Below are 22,947 nucleotides of genomic sequence, written 5' to 3'. Positions count from 1 at the left end.
AAAAAAAGAGATTCTACGCCAGCTTTTATGTCATTAAAACACAAGATTGGTGAAAGCAGTCTTATTGATGGAGTTAAGTTCCACAAAACTAATACTTGAAGCTTTTACTTTGAAAACTCCTACTACTCGTTCTCCATTTGAGTTGTGCTTCCTGGGTGCTGTTTCCACAGAGGATGCAGCCACATGATGTCAGTCACCTTGATGCTAACTACCTCGTTAGAACAAATTAGTCCAGTGGAGGGAGGTGACTGTAGAGAGATGTTCTGTTAAGTTTGTTTTTTTAAGGTGTTTTACAATTTATTATGCATTGAATCAACAGTTTATTAAGCAATCTTCATTTGAATTGTGCGTAGAGAAATATTGCTGCCGTTAAATGGTTGGTATTCATTTACGCTGGGAGTCTCCATTTGCTCAATGAGCTGCACCTGTTTTTGTTTTCTGTTGGTTCATCACCATCGAATACTGAGATGTTCTAAAAACGTGTGTATATTTTTCAGAGATTTAACTTTTCACTTAAACAGCTGTTTTTCAGTTGCAGTGAAAGGTTTCATATTATATAAGAAACGAATGCAAAATAATAGAAGCAACTTTACTAGTGGACTCTTGGACTCCACTGTAGACACCTATACATTACTTAAAACTGGAAATGTTGCCCCCAAGTGTCTCAAATAAATGAATAAATGCTTTTTGATGGATGGACTCTACATTAGCGTGATCTTCTGAGTAAGAAAAGCATGAGGAACAACATCGTGTGATCTTTAATATGTGCACAACCAGATAAAAAAACATATTTTTTTGAGTGGATTTTCTATCAGATGAAGAAGCACAAAGTCTAAAACTTTCTGGAACTACAGCCACATAGCTGCTGTCCAATAAACTCCAACATCCTCAGTCATCACATGAATGCTGTAAGCATGCAGACCAACTGGCGAACACACAATAAGCTGCAGGCTATAGCACCTTTTCCCTGCAGCAAAATAACACCCATATCCATCTTCAGCCTTGACTACAACCTCAGGTTTTTGTTCAGACTGCCTTGTAAAGGAATGAAATGTAATTGCATCACACACGTCTTATTTGATCAAAAACAAGGCCGTCCTGTGACTGTAATCTACTGATAATGAGGGGAGGTGCAGAGGTTTTTATCTCTCTGACAATACTTGAAGCTCCATTAAGGTAATTGAAATATAGGAGATTTATCACCGTCTTTAAAAAAAACAACCTCTAGGCTATGTGGGCCATTCACTGTTTTTGTTAAGACTTGTTTCACAATACGGTTGAGTTAAAACTAGAAGTTACTGTTACACTGTATAAAAAGACACAGAACCATTTTTCCCCACTGTCTGACATTAAATGTGACTAAACTTTTTCCTTTTTAGGTCAGTTAGAATTACTAAAATTATTTTCATTTGCTTAAAACCAAAATAATGAAAGACCAAATTTTTTAGAGAATTTTTTTATTACTTTCTTTAGAGTCTGTGGTTAATTCGCATATTTAGCATCAAAACACTTCATCTGGGACACAGAATCCGTCTCCTTCCTGAGCGCTATGATGGCTGGACATTCCCATGGTGTTTATATTTGCATTTAATTGTTTGAACAGGTGAGCGTGGAACCTTCAGGTCTCTGGAAATTGTACCCAAGGATGGACCAGACTTGTGGAGGTCCACAGTTCTCTCCCTGATATCTTGACTGATTTCTTTAGATGTTCCATGTTGTCACAAAAGGAAGCAGTGTGTTTGAGGTGTGCCTTAAAATACATCCACAGGTGTGCCTCCAATTAACTCATCCATCCATCCATCCATCATCTATACACCGCTTAATCCTCATGAGGGTCGCGGGGGGGCTGGAGCCTATCCCAGCCGACTTAGGGCGAAGGCAGTGGACACCCTGGACAGGTCACCAGTCTATCACAGGGCCACACTTAGAGACAGACAACCAAGCACACTCACATTCACACCTACGGACAATTTAGAATCACCAATTAACCTCAACATGTTTTTGGACTGTGTGGGAGGAAGCCGGAGAACCCGGAGAGAACCCACACTGCACGGGGAGAACATGCAAACTACACGCAGAAAGATTCCGGTGCCCCCACCGGGACGCGAACCAGCAACCTTCTTGCTACGAGGCAACAATGCTACCAACTGTGCCACCCTGCAGCCCTCAATTAACTCAGATTTTGTCAATTAACCAATCAAAAGCTTCCAAAGCCATGACATCATCATCTGGGCTTTCCCAAATAGTTTGAAGGCATAGTAATCTTAGTGTATGTAAACTTCTGACTTTGAAGAAAGTAGTAAAAGATCCTCTCTCATTATTCTGGTATTTAGCAAATAGAAATCATTTTCTGATCCTAACTGACCTAAAACAGGAAAAGTTTAGTCACATTAAATGTCAGACAGTGAGAAAAAAAAGGTTCAATGTCTTTTTCTACAGTGTATGTAAACTTCTGGTTTCAACTGTGTACAATATAAATAAGAAAAACAGAACAAGAACAAAGAGAACACAAATTTAAGAATAAAACTGATGTTCTTAGTATCCTTGTTATTCTTAAATTCATGTTCTTCGTATCTTTGTGTTCTTTGTATTTATATAGTGTATATACTTTGTTGGTGTTTTCTTGTTTTTCTTACTGTCAGTTTCCTGCTGTGACTTTGCAAATTTCCCCTTGTGGGACTAATAAAGAATGTTCTATTCTATTCTTCGTCCTTTTTGGCTGTCAAGTGTTTAAACTTAATCATCATGTTTGGGAATTTGGCTTCACTTTCCACAGATCATTGCACCAATACTAAAGAATCCAAAGGTCAGATGGTGGTTGGCTTAAGACTCAAAACATCAAACTTTCTTGTGGTTACATGCTTTATTTTTAAGCCCATTAATTCCATTTTGATCTCTCTCTCTCTCATCTTGTTTTTTTGCCTTTCTGTAAAGCAGTTAAGTAGCATGTGCTTAGTTTTGATCTTCTCAAAAGTCAGGCTGGGCCTCTCCCACTTCGCAGAAACATGACAGAACAGGTAAAACAGCACTGCACAGTTACGGTTCACTTAATGTTCCAGCGTTGGTATTGAAGAGATAATGATTTAAGAGCAGGGAGGGATGGAGGCATTAATCACCTCTGTGGTCCATCATAAGGGCCAAGGTTTATTTATTTAAAAAAAGAAAGACAAAAAGAAAAAAATCTGGCACCAGGCTGGAAAGCAGTCACGTGACTGAGGCCCGCATAGGTGTGTAGGTGTGTTCTGGGTGTGTGGGTGTGTTCTGGGTCACACCTGTCCAGGTGCTCCTGGAGCATGTCACTCACTCTCACTCTCACTCAGGGTGATGATGGCTTTTAACGCAGCATGGCCGGCCGGAGGAGCTGCTCGGCGGATGGAAGCGGGATACGACATGGAATAAGGAGCAACATACCGAACCTGGACCCCAACTCACCTGTGAGGAGTTAGTTTTTTTTTTGTTTTTTTTTTCGTTTCTGCTGAAGTTTCCGGAGCCATGGCTCTCTCCCAGATCCAGTGTCTGGACGACAACAACGTGAACCCGCGGACGCACGAGTCCAAACCGGAGTTCTTCTACTGCGAGGACCAGCGGCTCGCGCTCGAGGTTCTGCTGCGCGACGGGCGCGAGGGCTTCGGGAAGTACCTGGAGACGCGCGGCCTGCGGGGCTTCTTGTCCGACCCGGAGCTCGAGGTTCTGGCCCGGACCGTGGAGCCCTACGACCCGGGCTCCGAGCTCTTCCCGGAGGGCGACGAGGACGAGCCGCTGTCGCTGCACTACTGGCCAGAGCTGTCGGACACGTCCATCCCGCAGATGGACCTGGGCTGGCCCGACAGCGACGGGTACCGGGGGGTGACGCGCACCACCGTGTACACGCAGCCGCCGATGGAGGGTCAGGTCCACATCAAGGAGGTGGTCCGGAAGATGATTGCACAGGCGCAAAAGGTAGGAAGACCACCGGCAATTAGTCATGTAATTAAACAACACGTCAGTCACATTAATTGAGAGGGACAGCTGTTTTAATTGCAGCTGAGCTTTTATTTTGAAAGAGCTGTTGACATCTGTTTAGTTCTGTCTGCTCAAGTAGAATTTCCTACTAAAATGTAAACCTTATTTATTGTCTCTCTAAATGTGTACCATTGTTTATTGCCATTTTTTGCTGTCATCTTGAAAATTAGATTCAACTTTATTTTCGTTGCACTCTAACCAAGTTACAGTAGAAATGTGATGTGGATGTGATGTCCTCATGGCGTCCTAAGATATACTAGATTTTTACAGTAAATAAAAAAACTGCCCTATTTACTGATGAATAAGTAAAAAGAGAATGATACCACAGCGTATTGATCCAACACTGAAACATGGTGAATATTTAAGTCTGCAGGGTGTTTTGTTACTTCTGCACTCCAACCCTGACCAAGCACAAGTAGCATTTCATTATCATATTAGATTGCATTCGATTCAACTTAATCATCATTGCACAGAGCACAAGTGCTAAGACAACAAGATGCAGTTGAGCATCAAACCAGATGTGCAAAAGCAGCAGTAAAGTGCATTATATACAGTCTGAACGAAGTGCTATGAACACATTAACCGATAAATATATAGATGTGGATCCAGTATAGAAATCGATCAATTGAATCTACAGGAAGAGATCAATGGCAGTATGAGCAGTGTATACTTACTAACAATGTAAACAGTTTGATCAATCAATAGGAAATTAGATACAGTGTAAATACACAGTATAAACTACATGTCAATACTGTCTTCTGTCATTTTTCAGTAATTCCAATGTGTTTTCGTATAGTTTCATGTCTTTGCATTGTTTATATTCTGCAAAAGTAATTCAGAACAAGCTAATAATGACATTTATTTTATTTTTTTGACAACAACATATGATGTAGTTTGCTTTTACTTCCTATACAATGTACTATTTATATTTTTGAGGATGTTAAGATGTATTTCAGCAGAAAACTGGTCAAACTTGCTTTTGAAGCGACTTTTTTTGGAAGTTTTTCTCTCTTTTTTTGCTGTAGTAACTTTTATTGCATTCTGAACAACAATAAAGTACAGAAAAAGGTAATATTTCAATTTTGAACCGGCTAAACTTCAAATGTATACTGCCTTTAAAGTGATTGTTGAATAGCTATTATGTCGCTACTTATTCAGCCAAAATGTAGATGTAGACTGATTCTTAGGATGAAGGTTCAGTATTGTTTCAGTGTTAGTTATGGTGAAAAACAAAAAAGAAAATCATTCATGCAACATCAGTCATAACTTTTAATTTGATTTCAGTCTGATTTTGCTTTCTAGGAAACTCTCAACTCAACAATACTCATGTTTTCGTGCTTATGCATCAAAACAAACCATCCAATTATTTTGTTATCGCTTGAGTTAAGTTTTTTATGGCCAAAAATAAATTTAAAAAGATCTGGCATGCTGGATTTCAGTCATTACAAGCTTTTTAAACAACTTTATTTCTCAGACCAGCTGTGCCTCCAAAGATTTCCTGTACTGTTGACGTCGGGTTGCCATGAGCAGCCAGTCGGGTCAGAGTACAGACTGCTGACCAGACGAGACAATAAAGTGTAAAGTGCAGCTTGATTAAGCTGCTTTATCAGCAACAGAAAGAAGCGCTGGGACCGATCCTCCAACACTGGAGCATGTGTGTTGCGCTGCGTATTTGCATGAGCGAATGCATGTATATCGGTTTGTGTCTGAATGCGGCTGAGTCATCTGGAGCCACAGGTTTATGACACATTTTAGTCCTCAGTTCGCAGCTGTTCTCATTGGCATTCGTTGTTCGCTTGACAAGGTCTTAGATCATTCACCTGAGAGCTTCTGACAGAAAGTGCTGATGAGCTGGAAGAACACTCATATCTCCCTTTTAATTCTTATCGCCAGATATTTCTGTTGCACAAGAGACTCGCATATTTCAGTCAGACCTGAAGAACAACCTGAATCCTATTTGTTTTGGCAGAAAAGGGTGAAACTGTACAATGTTTGCATGTTCAAACATCCTCGCATTGAGCTCAAGGCTTAATCCCATGACGCATGCGTGTATGTATCGACAACATGTATGTTTAAGGTTATGCATGAACTTTATGTGCATCTGCACAAGAGTAGTCGCATGTCAGCAAGCCTTGTCCTCCCCTTCCACTATCTGCATGTCACTGTTTTCAAAATATGCTTTATGACAAGAACCAGCAGAAACCTCTGAGCAGCAAGTTTGGACGAAGATTCCAATCTAGCAATAAGGCGGGCCTGTTTGGGTCTTTTGGAGAATGCTTGTCAAGATTTCCAAAGCATATTTTGACAACATTTGCTGTCTAACAGGAACATTCTGGCTTGTTTGCTCACCAGTTATGGAAAAAAAAGCTTATTTGTCAAGCATCTTCCAGCAAAAAGAGTCCTCCTTGACACTTTTTAGTAGTGGCACTAGTGCTGCATCCTAAATTTAAAGCCACCCAATGTGTTAGGTTAAAAAAAAAGAGACAGAAATGAAATAAAAAGAAATGCAAACAAGCCAGAGTATTTCCCCCCTAGTCTGACCATTCTAGGCTAATGTGAGAGTATCCGTGTGTGATCGAGGTTGTGTTTCTGTGTTTGTGTGCACCTCCAGGTGATAGGGGTGGTCATGGATGTCTTCACCGATGTCGACATCTTCAGAGATTTGCTAGATGCCTGTTTCAAAAAAAAGGTTTCTGTCTACATCCTGCTGGAACGCACGGCGCTACCCCACTTCCTGTCCATGTGTCAGAGGGCCAACATGCACGCTGGACACCTCAAGGTAAGTTCATATTAACTATGTCATCGTTTCTGTGTAACAGTTTGTAGCTTGGCATCAACTAGTGAAGCCAAAGGTCATGTTTATCTGACTTATACACTGTAAGATGCTGAGTGAATCTTCCACCTGTGGTCACAAATGCATTTAACCTAAATGCTTGCATGCAAAACAGAAATGCTCACGTTGTTTTGAGACCAAAATAAATCTTTAAACGACTATAGTAGAACATATGCACATTTCTTTTAATACACCTGGACACATCATCAGGGTCTTCGGATGTTTTGGGTCTTTAACATCAGACACTCTCATCCAGCCAACCCACCTTGGTTGATCGAGCCCCAGCTTGTATCCAGGTACCGTTATGCCACCAATGGCTCTAATCTTCTGATCCAAAATAACTTCTGCTGCCTCGATGTCCAAATTCAGTTGTTTTCACATACTGGCTGTTGTGATGTGATGCCTGGCATGTTGTGAGACCTGCAGACTCTGCATCCCACCTCAATGAGCACCTGCCACCTGTTGCTTCGACATTCTTCTTGTAGCTCACCATACTTTGCCCTTAGCTTCCTCAGTGTGCTCCTTGAAGGGAATGGTGAGTTCTCAGAATTTCTGGTCAGAGGAGCAGCACAGCGTCTGACTTGTTGTAGCTGCAATTTTTGGGAACTTCAAAACACAAGCAATTGAAGTGAACAGATTTTTGTTATGCATGAATATATGAAAGCACACGCCAGCTTTTTCTTTCTCTTTCTGTCTCCCTGACACATGCAATAAAGTCTTAATAGCAACCAGTGGACCCATCCAGCTGGCACTGGGCAATATATGAATGAATCATCTCTTTGTCACCATATCTCGAGGGTTGTATACCTTATCTGATTGGTTACCTTAAAAAACAGGAGTTATCACACCGACGTAAGACATAATTTAGTCATGTTAGGACACGTGAACGAGAGCTGTGTGGAAAATACACATGTAACTACTTTTGTATTGGAGTTACATTTGTGTTTGTGCCTCAACTGTAAGAAATAAATCTTTTGATCAAGCTGCCAAACCAAACATGATTGTTTTGAGCCGAACCAGTTAAGGCGAGCGTCTATGGTTAGGTGTGGTAATTTCCCAATAACAGCAGATGACAAGGCTCTACTGGTTACAGTCTAATTGTTGCGCAGGCAGAAGTTGGTAGGCAGAAGTCAGACTTTTGACTTGTTTGCTTTAGTGATGCTGCAGAGGCTTCCAGTGTGTTTGATCAGCATTTGTCTGGCAAAAGAGCTATACTAGGTGAAGCCATCCTAATAGAAGCACACATGAAAGCACAGACTGTCTGAGCACTGTGCAAAGGTTTAGGACACTAAAAATCAAGTGAGGATGCTTTTAAAAAAATACTCCGTTTTAGTTTTCATTCCGTTGGTGTCATACAAAGTGCTGTAAAGAGAGAAAAAAACAAATCAATGAAGGTGTGACCACTCTTCTCTTCTAAACAACATCTGTTCTCCTCGGTGCTCTTACGCACAGCTTTTGCAAGATTTCACAGTTTGTCTGTGGATTTAGGTTTTCTCTGTGTTTCTTCTCTATCTTCAAGTAATTAGACTGACTTGATGATGTCGAGTTTAGTGTGAATTCGAGGTCGCTGTCACGCTGCAGAACAACCTTGGGACCCTTCAGACGCCTCCCCGATGGTATCGTGGATCAGAATGCAAATATCTAAAGTGCCTAAAACTTGTGCACAGTGCATACTGACGTGCACGCTTACAGATATAGAACACACACACTCCCCCCTGCCAATTTATGCCTTGGAGGAACCACAGTGAAACACAAAGGCTGTAACAGCTTGACAGACTTGCAGCACCATCTGGATCTGGATTGCAAGCAAAACAGCAGAAAATGCCACAGTCTCATGTGACAGTATGTGCTTTAGAAACACGAGCGTATGTTTGTATGGCAGACGACACGATTGGCGGATGAGGCGGTTTTAGTTAAGCAAGAGTTTTTGTACCATCTTCGTTGCTTTTGCCTTCGTTCTAAAATACATGGGAGTGTCTGTCCGTTCCACAGTAATACAGCCACACATGGTGCACTTGACCTGTAATGACCCCGCTGATTAGTCAATGTTTGATAGCAGAATGGCTCTTTATTTGGAGAATGCAGTCGGCGCTACAGCATCCTTTAATGTTTATGGAGAGAAAAGGGTCTCAAATTCACCCAGTTCACATTCAGCTTGCAGCTCAGGCATTGTACACCTGACACAGTTTTGAAACTGCATACAAAGCTGCTATTCTTCTGAGCTCACAGTGGCTCTGTGTCCACTGAGTGAATGTCATTAACTATAACAGCTGGCTAATTTTTTTCCCCATGTCACTGTGTGGTTCGCTTAAGAAATGAAGTCAGTGTTTTAATGGCACAAAGTGTGTTTTATAGCCGGCTTACATTTTTTCTATCTATTTCTGAGTCATATACTGTATGCTTTACTTCAATTGAATTGTTTTATTGGTTAGATTCTGCCCTGCAGTACATTGGAGGGCTTTGCTCCTGATGTATCAGCCGTTGGCTGATTCATCGGGGAGCAGTCTCTGGAGCCGAACCTGTTCTGTCAAAGAAAACACCGAAACTGTTTTATGTTATTAAAGGTCCTGTATGCGCAAACAGGAGTCTCTTACAGAAGCTGCGTGGCCGTCGGCAATGATGAGCAGCTAACGCAAAAAATCTGTAAGAGTGAGAAGTGTTTGGAGGCCGATACTCATCCTGAATGAGAGGATGACTGGCAGGTAGAGGAGAAGACAGGTGTGACAGCCTGAGATTTTCAGCTGGAGATGGAGTCGGTGGAGGTAGACAGACATGATGGGGGGAGGAGCAGACGAGAAGTGAGATGAGTTGACGTATGAGTGAGAGTTTAAAAAAAAAAAAAGAATCTTGCACCTCAGTTGGCAAAAAGCCGCCAGATTCTTCTCCTCGGTTGTCCTCGGAGGTTTCTGGACATGCTAGAAATCTCCACCATTGACCCTTTGACCAGACAGAGCTTGGGCTGAGCATTGTAATCAAAAAGGCAAGTCTCTTTACAGTATGCTTTGCAATTTAAGCTGAATCAGTGGTTGCATTTTCACATAAAATACTTTATATGACAGTGAAAGTCTCATCATGCACATCTTAGCGCTGAATACAAACACAGCAATGCAGTTTTGTGATTTATCTAATCAGTTAATCAGAGGAATGCACCTAAGAACCAAGTTTAAGGGTGTGACCAAAGGAAGTGTTCCTTCTCTCAGACCAGCCACGCCATAATCTGCTTTATTAAGTGGTTATATAATGTTTTGACTGCAGTCCAGTTTAGCACCTGCCCTCGCTGACGGACTTTTTAACATCCCCAAATGAGATGGCTAAAGTCACAACAACCAAAATACTGGCATGTTGAGGTGTCAGCTCATTAAAATGCAATCTTTGAAATGTACTATCAGTATCAGAGGGCTGAATTAAATCTTTTTAAGCACAAACACCACTGTGTAATAGATTCTTCAAACAAGAGGCAGCATGACCATGAAATATCATCAAAAACGTGGCTGTGAGACAAGGAGGATCAATGAATCTGTAAAACTACTGACAGTTTAAAGTGCGGGTCACATGTACAGCATAACATATATCCTAAATTGCAGCTTTTTTTGGTTTGCTAATTGTTTCAAATTGCAGTTTTATAACTTTTTCAGCTTACAAGCGAATGAACAATTTGAAATTTGACTGTGAGAGGTTTTGCTGAAGATCTTATATGCTGTATGTACAAGACTGAACGTACCAGTAAGTGAGGACCAACGTGAACCAGACAGCTTGTTAATATAATGCAATCGTGTAGGTTTTCCAAGTTAATCAATACTCCAATTTTAAACAGTTTTATTTGTAGCTAACTACAGAACAAAGCTGCTTGCTGTATCTCTGTTAGAGGAGCCTTTGGAACAGTATGTCTCATCTGCAATGATGTATGTAGTAAATAAACGCTGTTTTTGTTTGATGCTGAATTTTGATGTACACTTCAGGTTTATTAGGATATTGTCGGGTGATTGTGTTTATATTTGCTACACCTACCTTATAAAGAAAAAAGGGAAGTCTGAGAAAGACTTTCATGTATAATCTCTTATCTGAAACATTATGTTAGTCATTTACGACTACAGCACCTTTTATTGTATCACTTAGGTGTTATCAAGAAGGCTTGTTAAAGTTTACCGCTGCAGCTCATTGGATATATTGCTTTACAGCCAAACGGTCACACCCATATGTGTATACTATATCTGTATCTACGTAACCAACCAAACAATCTGTGTTCACATGGAAGACTGGATGTTTGAAATTCACATAGTTGTGCATTACAGCCACAGAGTCGATCACAAACTTCACAAATCACTTTTTGCTTTCACTCGAACTTATTGCTGTCTGCCTAAATTTCCATGAAACACACAGGTAAGAAGTTAGTGGATGCTGAATTGATATTCCATGGCTGATATATACAGCATTGTACATCTTCAGCACATGATTATTGAATGAAACGAGGTAATGCAACTGTTTGTTTTTTTTTAAACACATTTACACATACAGCTAAAAACTACTGGTGCCACGCTTCATTTTGGATTTGAAAGTTATCCAAACACCACACCAAGCTTTTGTGTCACTATCTCCCGTACATGACGCCACCACCTCCTCTTCCTCAGTGCGAGTGTTTCCCTGAATGATAGCCGGGAAATCTCACAGGCCGCTGCCTGCTGTGCGCTGACTTGTGGGGGCGACTACAGAATGTAGTGATCGCTCTGTGTGTTCTTTTTGTGTCTTAAATTAAATGGCTAATTAGTGAAATTAGCGTCTCATGTTGCAAACAGAATTGGGGTTTTTTTCCCTCATAGCCTCCACAATGATTTGAATCTATTACAAGCAACTTTGGGTGGAGAAAATATTTGTTTTTGTTTCGTTTTTGTTCTCAAATGTCACATTCTAATTCAGGTACATCCCTAGTGTATACACAGACACTCAAAGACTTGCAAAGAAAGACTATGCAAGGGCTTGTTGAGCAGCAGCTTGTAAAATGCAACCTAAATGTCATCTAGATTCTTAACTGTATAATTGTAGAGTTGGGCATCTATAAAACTTGGTGGCAACATTCTCAAAAGAGCATCCTACATTTTGGTTTTCTTTGCATTGAAGTGCAGAGAAACAATAAAACATAGACTGGGAACTGATGACCCTGTAAGATGTAAGATGGAAATTTGATATCCAGAAGTATTGTTTTGCAGTACTGATGCTTTTCTGCTAAAGCAGGCGCGTTCCAACAAAGGCTGACAAAGCTGGTCAAGAAGAATGTATGAGAATGGTATGGCCCTCAAATCAAGTAAAGACAGGAGCGATAAACATGTTGGTTGCGTAACATTTAATCATAGTACTTATGCTGGATGTAGAATGTGTAACTGGCTCAGAAGTCTGAAAACATGGAGGTGTTTGCCTAAGGGCGGAAAATGGAAAATTACTGCTCCATATGTGTGTTTGTATGGCTGTTGGAGTTTTCATTAAAACGTACTAATGTGTAACTTATTTTGGTTCAATTTAAAAAACAGATAGATGTGGCTTAAATTTATACGGATTTCTAAGTGCTGCCCGTCTCTCTAACTGGTGGTCCAAACATTACTGAGTCAGCTAATACATATTCAAAGAAAAGAATAAGTTGACCTCATAAAATAATCACTAAATTTGTTTTACCTGACATGAAATGCTATACATGTTTGTTGCTGTTTTAAGTTGTGGTTACTATTCATCTTTTATTGACTTGGAATTTGGAATTACAAGACAAGGAAGAGAAGATTTATTTGTCAATGTTTCTGCAAATTTATGTTAAGCAGGTCCCATGTTATAAAGGTAGTATAATTAATGGTTATGTTCTCTCTTTTTTCAGAATCTTCGTGTTCGCTGCACAGGAGGAGCAGACTTCGTCACCCGGTCCTGCACCAAGATCAGCGGGCGAATGAGCCACAGGTTCATGTTCATCGATGGAGACAAAGCTGTGTCCGGGTCATACAGGTCGGTATGCATTACGTGTGAATGGCGTGTGCGTTTTTTACAAAGAGAGACGCTGCAAAAGAAACGAGATTATTGCCGTTTGCCCCACCTGCCTTTGTTTCTGTAGGTTTGGTATGAAAGGATATGAATGAACGATCCATCTCGTCTATTAATCCCCAGTCACATTCTCTGCATAGTAGACAAACAGGTTGGAAACTTATTCAGTGTGAAAGAGGAATGAATACATGTACAGTGCAGTTCCTAAGTGACGACACATTTACACTTTTAGTTTTTTTTTTATTGAGTCTCTTAACAGCTACATTAGATGAGAGCGCAGAGTTGAAATTTGAGACTTTTTGTACAATAGTTCCTTCATTTTGTTATAAATCCTTTAGAAATATGCAGAAGCTTTTATAACGTTTCCTTTGTATCTCTTCACATTTAAAGCTTTAAAATCAGTCCTTGAATGTAGCCTAACTCTGTGTTTGCTTTTGTTTCGTAGTTTCACCTGGATGTCCTCGCGGCTCGACAGGAATCTCATCACCGTGATCACGGGCCAGGCTGTGGATGGCTTTGACCGACTGTTTCGTTTCCTCTACGCATCCTCCAGCTCTGTAAACCTCCGGAAGGTCTCCCTGGAGCCGGAGCCAGAGCCGGAGCCCGTCCCACTGCCGACTGTGGTGGCGCCACCTTCTGCTGCTATTGCTAGGAAACTGTTCAACCCCAAATATGCCCTGGTGGCCGCGAGCAACCCCAGCCCCACCACCTCTGTTGACAGCCCAAAAGAGACCGAAGATTTAGGCAACTCCAAGAAGAACAGGCGAAGAAAAGCCATTGAAGAGGATGCTCCTCCCCTCCACCCTGGACTAGTGGATCTAGAAAAGGCACAGTTGATCTCATACCTGCCCACCTGGCCAGAACCTGACCCCTCCAGTGATGTGATTGGGTTTATTAACATTCGGGATACCACCAAACCAACTCAAGTCCATTTGCAGCGGCATGAGATGTTTGAAACCAGCCAGGCGATCAGGTTCAGTAGTCCAATCGCCAAGGAAAAAGAAACCTTGCCAGAGGTCGCCAAGCCCAGACAGCTAACTGTTAATTATGAGGACCTGAATAAACTCCAACCAGCTCAAAATACAAAGACTGAAAAGTTGGTGGAGGACAAACCACAACCAGCACAAGTCAGTGTGGCTCCTGGTGACTTCAAGAGCCAAAAGGAGGCACCTGAACAGAAATCAGCTGCATCTGAGCAGAAATGGAATCCTGACAAAGACACCACTGAGGCTCTCAACACTGTGAACATACTGCATTCAAGCACAGCCACCAGCCCAGATGTAGGCCATAATACACCACACCTTAGTACCCAATCCAACAGTAAAACACCAGCTCCTGACCAGACAAAGGATTGCCACACGACACAAACTTTCCACACAAATAGTCTCAAGTCAGACTCACTCCCAGAAACAAACACTAATGAAAAGGAAGCAGAAACTGTACCTAGTTTAAACAAAAAAGCTCTTGTTATGTACAGAACTCACGTCTTGAAGTCGGAAAATGTACATACTTCTCAACTGCATGGCCTCACTGACTTAAAGCCAAACACAGAAGAAGACGCTAAAGAAAAGACTGTGCTGTCGCATGCAGATTCACACAGACAGGCTGTGAACATGCAACCAGAAATCTCTTCTGAAATGACTCCTAACACCAACACTCCCATTGTTCACAGCCACATTTCCACCTCCTCTGCTCCTGCTACACAGTCTGTTAGCTCAGCCTCCCGTTCTGAAAATAACCACACTGAGTTTACTACAGAGCACCAGAGCACAGATACTATTGATTCTGTTCCCTCCACCAGCTCCTCCTCTTTCCTTCGTCCCCTTCCCTCGTCGTCTACAGCTTCAGATCCTCCCTTCCCTTCGTCCCCATCTTCTCTGTCCTCTTCTTTGACCTCAGCGCCCCCAATTCCTAAACCTCGTACTGTTCAGTTGGTTATCAAAGACAGTAGCATCAGCAATAGCCACAAGCTGCCGGAGATCTCAGTCATTAAGAAGACAAACACCAGCACAGCACCACTAGTGGTCCACAGTGAGCCGGCGGTGGTGCAGACACCTCCAGTGAAAGAGCCGCACACTGTCCCAGAACTGCTGGATCAAGTCAAACCAGAAGCACAAAAAGACACTCATGACATAGAAAAACCAAAGGAAACGCCACGGCAAAAACAGAGCGCGACGTCTCAAGAGACAAAGGGCAAAGAAACAAATGGACAACGTGACGGCAGAGCAGAAACGCAACCGGTCACCAGAAATAAACTGCACACCCAATCAAATGGTTTGATCACAGGGGCACCAAAGGCAGCCAATGTGACTAGTCAAGAAATAATTCCAAAAGATGTTGATTCCAAGACTTTGGTGTCAAGCGACTGCAAGATAACCCCAAAGACAGAAACAGCTACGGTAGAGACTGACACCACGGCCCCAGAAAAACCCCCAACAAGCTCTGACTTTTCTACAAATGAAAAAGATGAAAATGTGACAAATTGCAACGTAAACCCTGCACATGACCCTGACAGACTGTCGTACTATAAATTGACTCCAGAGGACATAGATGTATCAGAGGATGTGGACTCTGTTAAAACTCCAGCACACATTCCTGTTTCTACCTCACAAAGCCCGTGCAAGTCAAACGTCAGCGCTATCGATGGCAGAAACACATCTGCTGCAGACGCGCCAGATCAGCAAGGTAAACAAGCCAGATTCACACCCACAGCCAGTCTGCCAAATGCTGCAAAACACAACACAGACGGCACATTTCAAGAACAAACTCCCAAAGCACGAGCAAGCGCACAATCCCTGCGTTTGTACCTCACCGAAACAAACGTGCCAGATTTGCGCTCTCCGACCCCTGAGCGAGAATCCCGGTTGCTCATGGCTCTTGTGCGCACCCCAACTCCCGATGGATTTCCTTCGCACGCATCCACCCCGGATTCACGGACAACCACGCCGGACTTTCGTACGCCTACGCCCGACTCTGCTCTCTCCACCACCTCTGAAGAGTACTACGAATGCAGCGACTCCCCTTACCATGAGCCTGTTTTGGACCATATGGGTTTTCTCAAGCGCGGGACGACAGAGGATTATGTCGGCTTCACACTCACAAACGCTCATCATGCTTCCACCAGTGGCGCCAGCCCTGCATGTATAAATTATAGCCCCGGTGCTGCTACATTAGGCGCTGAAGGCAGGAATACTTCTTGCAGTGACACACCGACTTTAACTGGGCCTACTAGAGTTTCCTCTTCTTCTGTGCTTGTGAAGAAAGTGAGGGAACCAGAGGACACCTCAAATGTCAAACAAGAGGATGAAACAAGGAGGAAACTGAACACGGTGGAGAGGAGGGTAGAGCGAGAATCCCAGGGGACAGAGAGGAGAGACAGCGAGGAGGCTAACAGAGGAGTGGACCATTTTACGCAAGATTCAACAGAAGTGCCCGATAAAGTTAAAGAGGCTTCTAAGAGAAGGTTGGTGCCGAGCCAGTCAGCAGCACCTGTCGACGATGGAGTGGCTGCAGGAGGATCGACTGGTGAAGGAACGGAGCCTAAAGTTTTCAGGTCCACCGGTGACCTTAAAACAGAGGCGGTTTCATCTAAGGGACCAGACAAAGTGACCTCCAGCAGGGAGAAGACAACCAGCCAGACGGCACTTAGACCCAGCGGAGTAGAGAGGAGAGAGAGCCTCCAGTTAACCAGAGAGACCGAAGCTCAGAAGGTATGACTGACAAGGAAGCGCATGTTTTATATTTCTACTCAAAATTATGAGTCTCATCAACAAAACTAAAATTTAAAGCCATTGTGCATCAAATCATGTGTATTTCTAACTTTGTGTTCAGCCGGCACCACTAAACAGTTCTCCTCTGATTAAGGAGACATGCTACAAATCTTTACAACTGTATTTCATGAAAACGTAAATCCACAACTAAGTCAAATTGAGAGGCAGCATTTTATCCAGCTGCCTCCTTCTGGTGTTTCTTTGATAAACCGTTGCAGTTTGATCATTCGTTGTTTTTAAAAGTATCATAATCAACCATAATGATTCCTATTGTTGTATTATTATTGTCATGAAGTTGGTTCTTGTGAACTTCTTGTTTACAGTTAATTCTAATTTTGGTATTTCTCTACAATACCACAGAATATATTAAATATATTATAGTTTGAAACATTATGAATGTATGAGAAGCTTTGGGAACATTTTTAGAACATTTCATTCACTGGTATGTGAGAAGTTTAGTACCACTCAAACATGTTTGATACATATCTGTACCAAACACTGTCAAGTTTTTGCTCCTGGTCTGGAGTTTTAAACAGATTAAATAACATTTTAATTAACGACCTTTAGAAGTGCTTGTAGATACATTTCTTTGTACTTTTGTTCTATTGTACTAGTTAATTGATCATTAACCATAATCATGATTTTGGCTTCCTACCGTTAAATGAACCTGATCAACTGCAGAATTGATGTTTAAAATTTGTGCTCAAATCATAAAAAACTTATCAAATAGAACACCGTATTTTTACAATTTCTAAGTCCATTTTGATCACACACCTATCTGAGTTTGGAGATTAAAAGCTTCTCTGTGCTTTGGATAGCAGCAATTGCATGTGATGTGTTCATAGAAAACATTGGTAAATAGTCGTGTCTGTTATTCAGCAAGTGAGGCATTTTGGGTAAAGTTTCATTTATGTTTTCCCTTCTAGGAGATGCAGTAAATTTACCTGAAAAAGAACCTTATTTAGGTCTGATTGGAGGTAAAAATGTGTTCATTAGCATGAAAGTGGCACAGCTGGAATCAAAGCAGTGCACTTTGAAAATACTTTGTGACTAAAATCAGTGATTTATTTCTGATTTTAAAAAAATTGCAATCTCAACATTGATCAAAATTATTGTGATTATGTTTTTAGCCATTTTCCAGTCTTGGTGCTAAGCTAATCAGCAACGTTTTTACAGCACATACGTGAGGGTTGAATCAATCTTCTCTTATTACTCCAATTCTCAAATTCAGTTTTTTTTGTCCTATAATTTTTATCCTTATTGTGTGCGTGTAGTGTGTGCAGTTGTGTTGAATACGCAGCAGCAGAGCATCACTAAGTTAAACACGATGCTTGTTCATTATTGAACAAGGAGACTGAGTGTGAATTAAAGTGGCATTCTTTAAATGAAGCACAGCACGGGTTCAAACTGATGCAATATTAACAAACCGGTAAAAGATTGATAGTTTCACATTTATTGGCGTTTAACTCCAAGAGTCCGCTACTCTCTCCCTAACAATGGCCTGTTATAGTCACTGAGGTGTCGTTGGCATGTCATAGCTCAGCTCAGTCATGTAATATTAACAAACGTGAAAATCAAACAGACTCTCACATTTGCACCCAACTACTTCTTTTTTCCATTTGCAACGAAGCTTTTATGTCACTTGGTGATGTATTTGTGAGTGTAGGAATTTCACACTGCATTATAGATAAGTTGCCTGCACACAAGCAGAATAAATATGAGGACCTGCTGAGGTGTTGTAATAACCCAGATTCTTCTGTTTTTCTGTAGCTTTTGCATTCTCCCTCCAAAAATCAGCGAGTTCAGCAGCTCGACAGCAGGGCTTTCTCCCCTTCCCGACCGCCCAGAGCCCCTCGGCCCCTCTCAGCTACCCAGTCTTTAGGGCCTCGTCCGTGGGCAACCCGTCAGCTGAGTCAACCAGACGGCAAAGTGCTCCACGGTAGCCTCCAGGTCTTGGATAATACGCCATCTCCTCGTAGAAGTCCGTCCAGACCGCCTCCTGCAGGGGCAGCGGGTTCTGTCGGTTCTGCCACCGGGCGGAAGCAGGTTTCCGGCAGCCTCCTCCCTCGACAGCCTCCAGCGGCACAGGGCAGGGCGAGAGCCGGACAGACGCAGAACCAAACTCAGTATCCAAAACCTCAAGCTTCCTTTCTTCATACACACTCTCACCTGCAACTCCAGTCTCAAACCCAGAACCAGATGGTACCAGCGGAGGAGGTGCACGGACAGGATGAAGTGAGGGCTCCGTTTAGCTTCACTTTCAGCAAGCTGTACAACCTGAAGGGCCTGAAGGACAAAATGAGCAAGCTGCCGACGCAGAGCAAGAGAGGCAGCACCAGCTCCTCGGTGCAGGGAAATAAGAGCTCAAGCTAAAGTGGCGTCGTCAGCCATCAAGGTTTCTGTTACTTGAACATATCCGGCCTCAGAAAAAGGGCGAAATCCCTCCTGTGACGTTGCTAAGTTTTGGACTAATGAGTAAATGTGTGCTTTTCTCTTGAAAATACTTTTATTCCATTTGGTGCATTTCAAACTTGAAATTCTTTTCATGTTGAAATGAAGCTGCTTGACAAACTGTTGTCTGAGCTTTTCCTCTTTAGTAAGTCCTGACCTCTGGAATTCCAGATTTAATCTTAGCTGCATTTAATTAAATTATTATAACTGAAGCATCACAAAACTGTTTTCAGCCTCTTGGTCTCAGTTATAAAACAACTGAATGATGGAGCTGTGTGTAAATATGTTTTTTCTCACATTTTCATGCGAAATAGCTGAACTTTTTTTTCATTGATAGCCAAACAAGATGGTTATAAATCTAGTCGTTCTCTTCCTGCACAGTAAATGCTACAATCAACTGTACAGTGGATCGAGCATAAAGAAAAGTGGTTGTTTATCGAGATGCCTTTTTGTGAAGTGTCACTCTGAGTCGACCACTTCATACCTCAGCGTTATTCTTTTCTGTCTTTTCACTCGCTCTGGGGTGGTGCAATGTGAATGCAGAATAACGAATCTGTATTTAAATTTTACTGTATGAGTAACTGGGATTCAACATAGTGTACTTTAATAGACTTTAAAACTGGTACTGTCGAATGTTTCATGTAAGAAAAAGTGTTTTTAATATGAAAATACACACTGCAGTTCGGGCCAATTCATGCTTTCTGTGTCTGGGTTTCTGCAACGGTCGGCATGATGTAAATTTAAGTGTCCGTGAGGATTCTTTCGGCCTGCAGATATCTACGTGCAAAGAAATTGTACTCAAAACAACTTTTAGTTTTGAAGAGAGGCTGTGCGAAGAGATTCTACTCGCTTTTTTATCCTTTGTATCCTTTAAAAAGTCCAAAGTTACTGCACTTCTGTACTTCTAAGGAAACCTTTTGTGTTGTTAGATGTAATGTGGAAGAGCAGTGCAACCATTTACACAGCAGATCAATGCACAGTGTACGTATATATATGCATATTGGCCTTTACAGAGAACTGCATGGTGCGATGCTAGACGTTGCTGCAAACTAATGAAAGTCAGTTTTCTCCAATTGTTTACCAGCATCACTTTACATTCAGTTTGCAGATAAATAAGTACATTTTCAAATGAACGGTAAATAAAAAAAGAAGTTTGTCTGCCTCCAATGGGAGTTGTTTTTCTCCTCTGTACGTTCAAAATGGCTTTATGATAAAACAAAACAAAAAATTGAAAAACTGAACACAGAATGCTCTCCTATTGTTTTTTTTGTTTTTTTTTTCTCAGACCTTGTATTTTGGCTATTTTGTATTCTTAAGTAGTGTGTGTTGTACATAAAAAGACTAAAGGAGTCAGGCTATTGATTTATTCTTTGTTTACACCAAATCCCATTTACATTCAAAATGCTTCTGGCCTAGAAGACAAAGTTGCAATGACTGTGCCCGAAAGAATGCGTTATCTGCAGAGACGAGCACAATAAACATAATGCAGAACTCTCAGAGGATAGATACAGATGTCCTGCAGATTAGAACAACTGTACACAAGGTGTTGCCCTTGAAATCTCTCTGAAGGGAAGCAGAGGTGCTGTTTGCAGGAAATTCACACAATTCATGTCCCCTGATAGTAAAGCAGCTCTACTACACAAACCATTCTGTTATATTGTTAGGAGACAGACAGTAGATTTGAGTTTTTTTTTGAATGTTTGTCCTTCTAGACCATCTTTATTTGACTGCAGTGCATGACTGTTTGTGAGTCTTTGTGTTTACATTATGTTTCTGGGATTTCCTGTCTGTTGAGTAATTTTGTTTTTTTTTTTTAACACAATGTAGGATGATTTTTTTTTTTCATGAATCATGCAGGGCTGCCCTTTGGAGCTATAGCTGCTCTGTCTGCCAACTCAGATACTCACAACTTGAAATCGTGCAGACCTCGGTGGTAAACAAACGAGAAGACAGAAGCAGCTACCTTCAGTCCTGTCAAAACAAAATCCTGTACTGTACAGTCTCTGGAAGTTCCAGTTTTATTTTACCGCATGTTGCAATTCTGCAAACATAAGCTGTAATACGAATCAGACACGGCTGTGAGTTGCCAACAAAACTCCAGATAGTAAATCGTACAATAGAGATGATCCCAAAGGACTTTTTTTTTTTTAACAGATACCGAATATTCAGGTGCAGCAGAAGAAGAGAGAAATCTGCAGCAGAAGTGTGATTTACAACTTCTGCTTTTAATGTCAAACATAGTTTATTTAAAGTTTTCTCTCTGTGCTGGAGGCTTATAAGCTGTGACAAGTGATGCGTCCGACGGCCGACTGACTCACGAATTTGCATGTTTAGGTAAGAACAGAAAGTGGAAAGAGAGATGTCTTTATTGCAGCAGAGGATGGTGTGCAAACACGCGCTAACTTTCGCACGCTGCAGATTATTCGGGACGCCAACTCAGTCAGAACCCCCGGGTAGGGCTTGTCTCTGCACATTTGTTGAGGAATATTGCTGCTAAAATGAAGCCAGATCATTTGTGATGAATATAGGTCAGGTCTAATATAGAGGTAACACATCACAGTTAAAAGAAAAGGTGAGTTAAACAGAATTTTTAGATACCAAAGAGTTCTACCCTTTTGCAAAATCAGATTTAAGGAGTCCACATTATTGCTTTTCAGGTTTTTCCCCTGTTCTTTAGTTTGTTGTTTGCGTGTAAAAGGACTGAAAACTCTCACAACAGAGAGTTATTTTCTTTCATGCAACACTACTCCTTATCTGCCCTGAATGCCTCGTTTGAAGTCCAGTCTTTTTCTTCTTATCTACGTCACCATGTAACTCATTCGCATGAAGCTACTTTGGTACATCATTAAGTAAAGAATGAGCAACTGCCTTATAGTTTGAATTGTAGGCCATACAATGATTTAATACGTCCCACTGCATAATATGTCAAATGCAGATTGCCAAAAACACCAGCATGTCCTACGATGTCAACCACTTTTCTGGAAATTCTAAAATATGATCATCTTTTCTGTGGAAAATGGGCACATTTGGAGAATATTTTGCACCACAATATACGATATACGAGCAAGACGGTCAAAGCTAAGGTGCAATATTATGATAAAGTAACATACCCTAGTTGTCTGAACACTGCATCCAACAGTATTTTGTACAGGCAGCTCCAGCATATACTGTAGCAGGGTTTGGGGTTGGTGAGGATTTAACTCTGAGTTTTCAGGTCTGCAATGGTGGTTAACTTCTCACAGGGGTCCATCGCTTTAGTAACTTATGCTGCACACCTAACCTGCTCTGGTGCACAGGTAGGGTAAGAGGAAAGTCAGAGTTTTAAGTGAACGCTTAACCCTGACAAGCAGAGACACGACATGAAAACCAGGCTGGTAGATTCTCTAGTCGTCTTTGCTTTATTTTTTTCCGTCTTGGTTGAAAAGAATTTTAAAATTAATGTTCTGTAGACCTTATGAGGTGTAAAAAATGCAACAGAGTATGATTAATGCACTAAAGCTTTGTGCTTGTTAACCTTATAAATGTTGCAGTTTGAATTCTCTTTTTATATTTGTTCTTTGTTTGTGTGCTGAGGTGAAAATTAGAATTAAACACCATAAAAAATAATGTAAGCAGTATATTAGGTTAATGTAAAATGCACTTTGAATTGTAGGCAGATCCAGTTGCACCTCAACAAATGTGCAGTTTGAGAAATATGTTTGTGAACATGAAAGCATATATTCTCTCAAAAATACAATTATAAACCTGTAAATAAATAAGCATACTTTAAAATAACATGAAAAACATTCAACAAATAATACATGAAGATATGTTTAGATTTTGCATATGCTACAAAGTGCTGCACGCTGTATGGAAATTGTAACAACAAATGAG

General features: G+C 41.3%; 1 protein-coding gene across 1 annotated transcript; it reads left to right on the top strand.

Annotated features, from left to right (window-relative positions):
* The first annotated feature begins 3,492 nt into the window (after positions 1-3,492).
* Positions 3,493-20,241, top strand: LOC103375407 (mucin-4). The gene is made up of 5 exons (XM_008305684.1): positions 3,493-3,939; positions 6,614-6,781; positions 12,693-12,817; positions 13,299-16,563; positions 18,394-20,241. Exons 1-5 carry the CDS (start codon positions 3,493-3,495, stop codon positions 18,994-18,996), a joined length of 4,608 nt encoding a protein of 1,535 aa, XP_008303906.1. The 3' UTR covers positions 18,997-20,241.
* Positions 20,242-22,947: the final 2,706 nt, after the last annotated feature.

This window comes from Stegastes partitus, unplaced genomic scaffold (genome assembly GCF_000690725.1).
Source record: "Stegastes partitus isolate 25-593 unplaced genomic scaffold, Stegastes_partitus-1.0.2 Scaffold43, whole genome shotgun sequence".
NCBI lineage: Eukaryota > Metazoa > Chordata > Actinopteri > Pomacentridae > Stegastes > Stegastes partitus.
The sequence above is the reverse complement of the archived record's forward strand: the minus strand, read 5'-3'. Positions and strand labels throughout refer to the sequence as shown.